Source organism: Piliocolobus tephrosceles, unplaced genomic scaffold (assembly GCF_002776525.5).
Source record: "Piliocolobus tephrosceles isolate RC106 unplaced genomic scaffold, ASM277652v3 unscaffolded_4123, whole genome shotgun sequence".
Lineage (NCBI taxonomy): Eukaryota > Metazoa > Chordata > Mammalia > Primates > Cercopithecidae > Piliocolobus > Piliocolobus tephrosceles.
In genome coordinates, this window is record NW_022325677.1 from 1 (window position 1) to 1570 (window position 1570).

Sequence of the window (1570 nt, forward strand, 5' to 3'; positions counted from 1 at the left end):
TATATGTAACTCTCTGTATATTCCAACAAAAATTACTGCTGTATACGGTATTTTTCTTGTTTTTTCAACAGTGACTCATTATATATATTTAAATGACTTTTTTTTATTTTTTGTCTTTTTTTAGGCAGAAATAAAAGAAATTCAAGAAGAAAACTGGAATCTTTATTTACAGATAGATTTGCTTAAGGTATTATATATTTTTTTATTAATATTTTAATTTTCTATTTAGCGTATTAATTAAACATAATAAAAATTAATTTCAGTTTATTATAAAAGCCTGTCATAATTACTATTTATTCATGCTTATAGGAAAACTTAAATATTTTGGAAGAAAAATGTAATCAGTTACAGAATTTTAATGAAGTAATTCACCATAAAGTTTTTTTAGCACAATAATATCTAACTCTCTTCTAATCATGTATATGTACATACACATGTATATATTGTGTTACATTTTATAATGCTTATATTTGTTTTTTTGCTTTTTAGGATAAAAATAAAAACATTGACATTTTAAATAAGGAAGTACGGGACTTAAAGGTAAAAATAAAAAAATAAACCAATAAATAAATCAATAAATAAATCAATAAATAAATCAATAAATAAATCAATAAATAAATAGATAAATAGACAAATAAATAAATAAATATATATATATACGTATGTGAACGGAATGACATTGCATTCGTTTTAATGTTTTTGTTGGATAATATAATATTTTGTTTATTTGTTTTGCCTTTTTCGGTGGGATAATTGGTTTTTTACTATATATATTTATTAGGATAAGAAAACGATATATGCAATAGAAATTGACAAAATTTTAATAGAAAAAAATAATATAAGAATTGAAAGGGAAGAATTTGATAAATCTAAAACAGAATTTAAAATAATAGAAGAAAAGTTTTATGAAGAAAAAATAGAATTTGAAAAGAACAAAGATGAGTTTTTAAAGGAAGCAGAACAACTACAGAAATGTATAGACACATTGGAAAAAGAAAAACAAGAAATATTGGAAAATAAAAAAGAGTTAGAAAAAGATAAACAAAAACTAGAAGAAGATATACAAAAACTAGAAAATGAAAAAGTTAAACAAGAAAATAATATGAAAAATATCATAATAAAGTATAACAATTTACAAAAAGAACATGATAATCTTATAACTGAAAATTCGGTATGCTATAGATACAACAAATGTCGTGTACTCTAATGTTTATATTAAAACGCATAATAAATTTTGTAATGCTATAAAAAAAGAATAAAATAAAATAAATAATAATATTAATAAAATTTTACATTTCTTTTAAAACGTACAGAATAAAGAACATACGTTATTAGAAAAGGAACAAAAAGTGAACATAGTAGAAAAGAAGAACGAAATATACAAGGTTAAATATTCTAAAAAAAAAAAAAAATATAACATACATTGCGTTTAACTTAATATTATAATAATTATTGCTGTTGTTATTGTTTTTATTATTATTTTATCATTTTTATAGAACAATGTGACATTCTTAGATCATAAATTGCAGGAATTACAAGTATACACATATTTATATATATACATGCACTT

At 20.3% G+C, this 1570-nt stretch overlaps 1 protein-coding gene across 1 annotated transcript; it reads left to right on the forward strand.

The window, feature by feature from the left end:
• Nucleotides 1-124: 124 nt before the first annotated feature.
• On the forward strand, nt 125-1538 carry LOC111532287 (histone-lysine N-methyltransferase, H3 lysine-79 specific-like; the record flags this gene model as incomplete). Its single annotated transcript, XM_023199483.1, has 6 exons — nt 125-187; nt 310-363; nt 490-540; nt 782-1171; nt 1314-1385; nt 1497-1538. Coding segments are annotated over 6 exons (672 nt in total), but the record flags the coding sequence as incomplete, so codon positions are not given.
• Between the last annotated feature and the right edge of the window lie 32 nt (nt 1539-1570).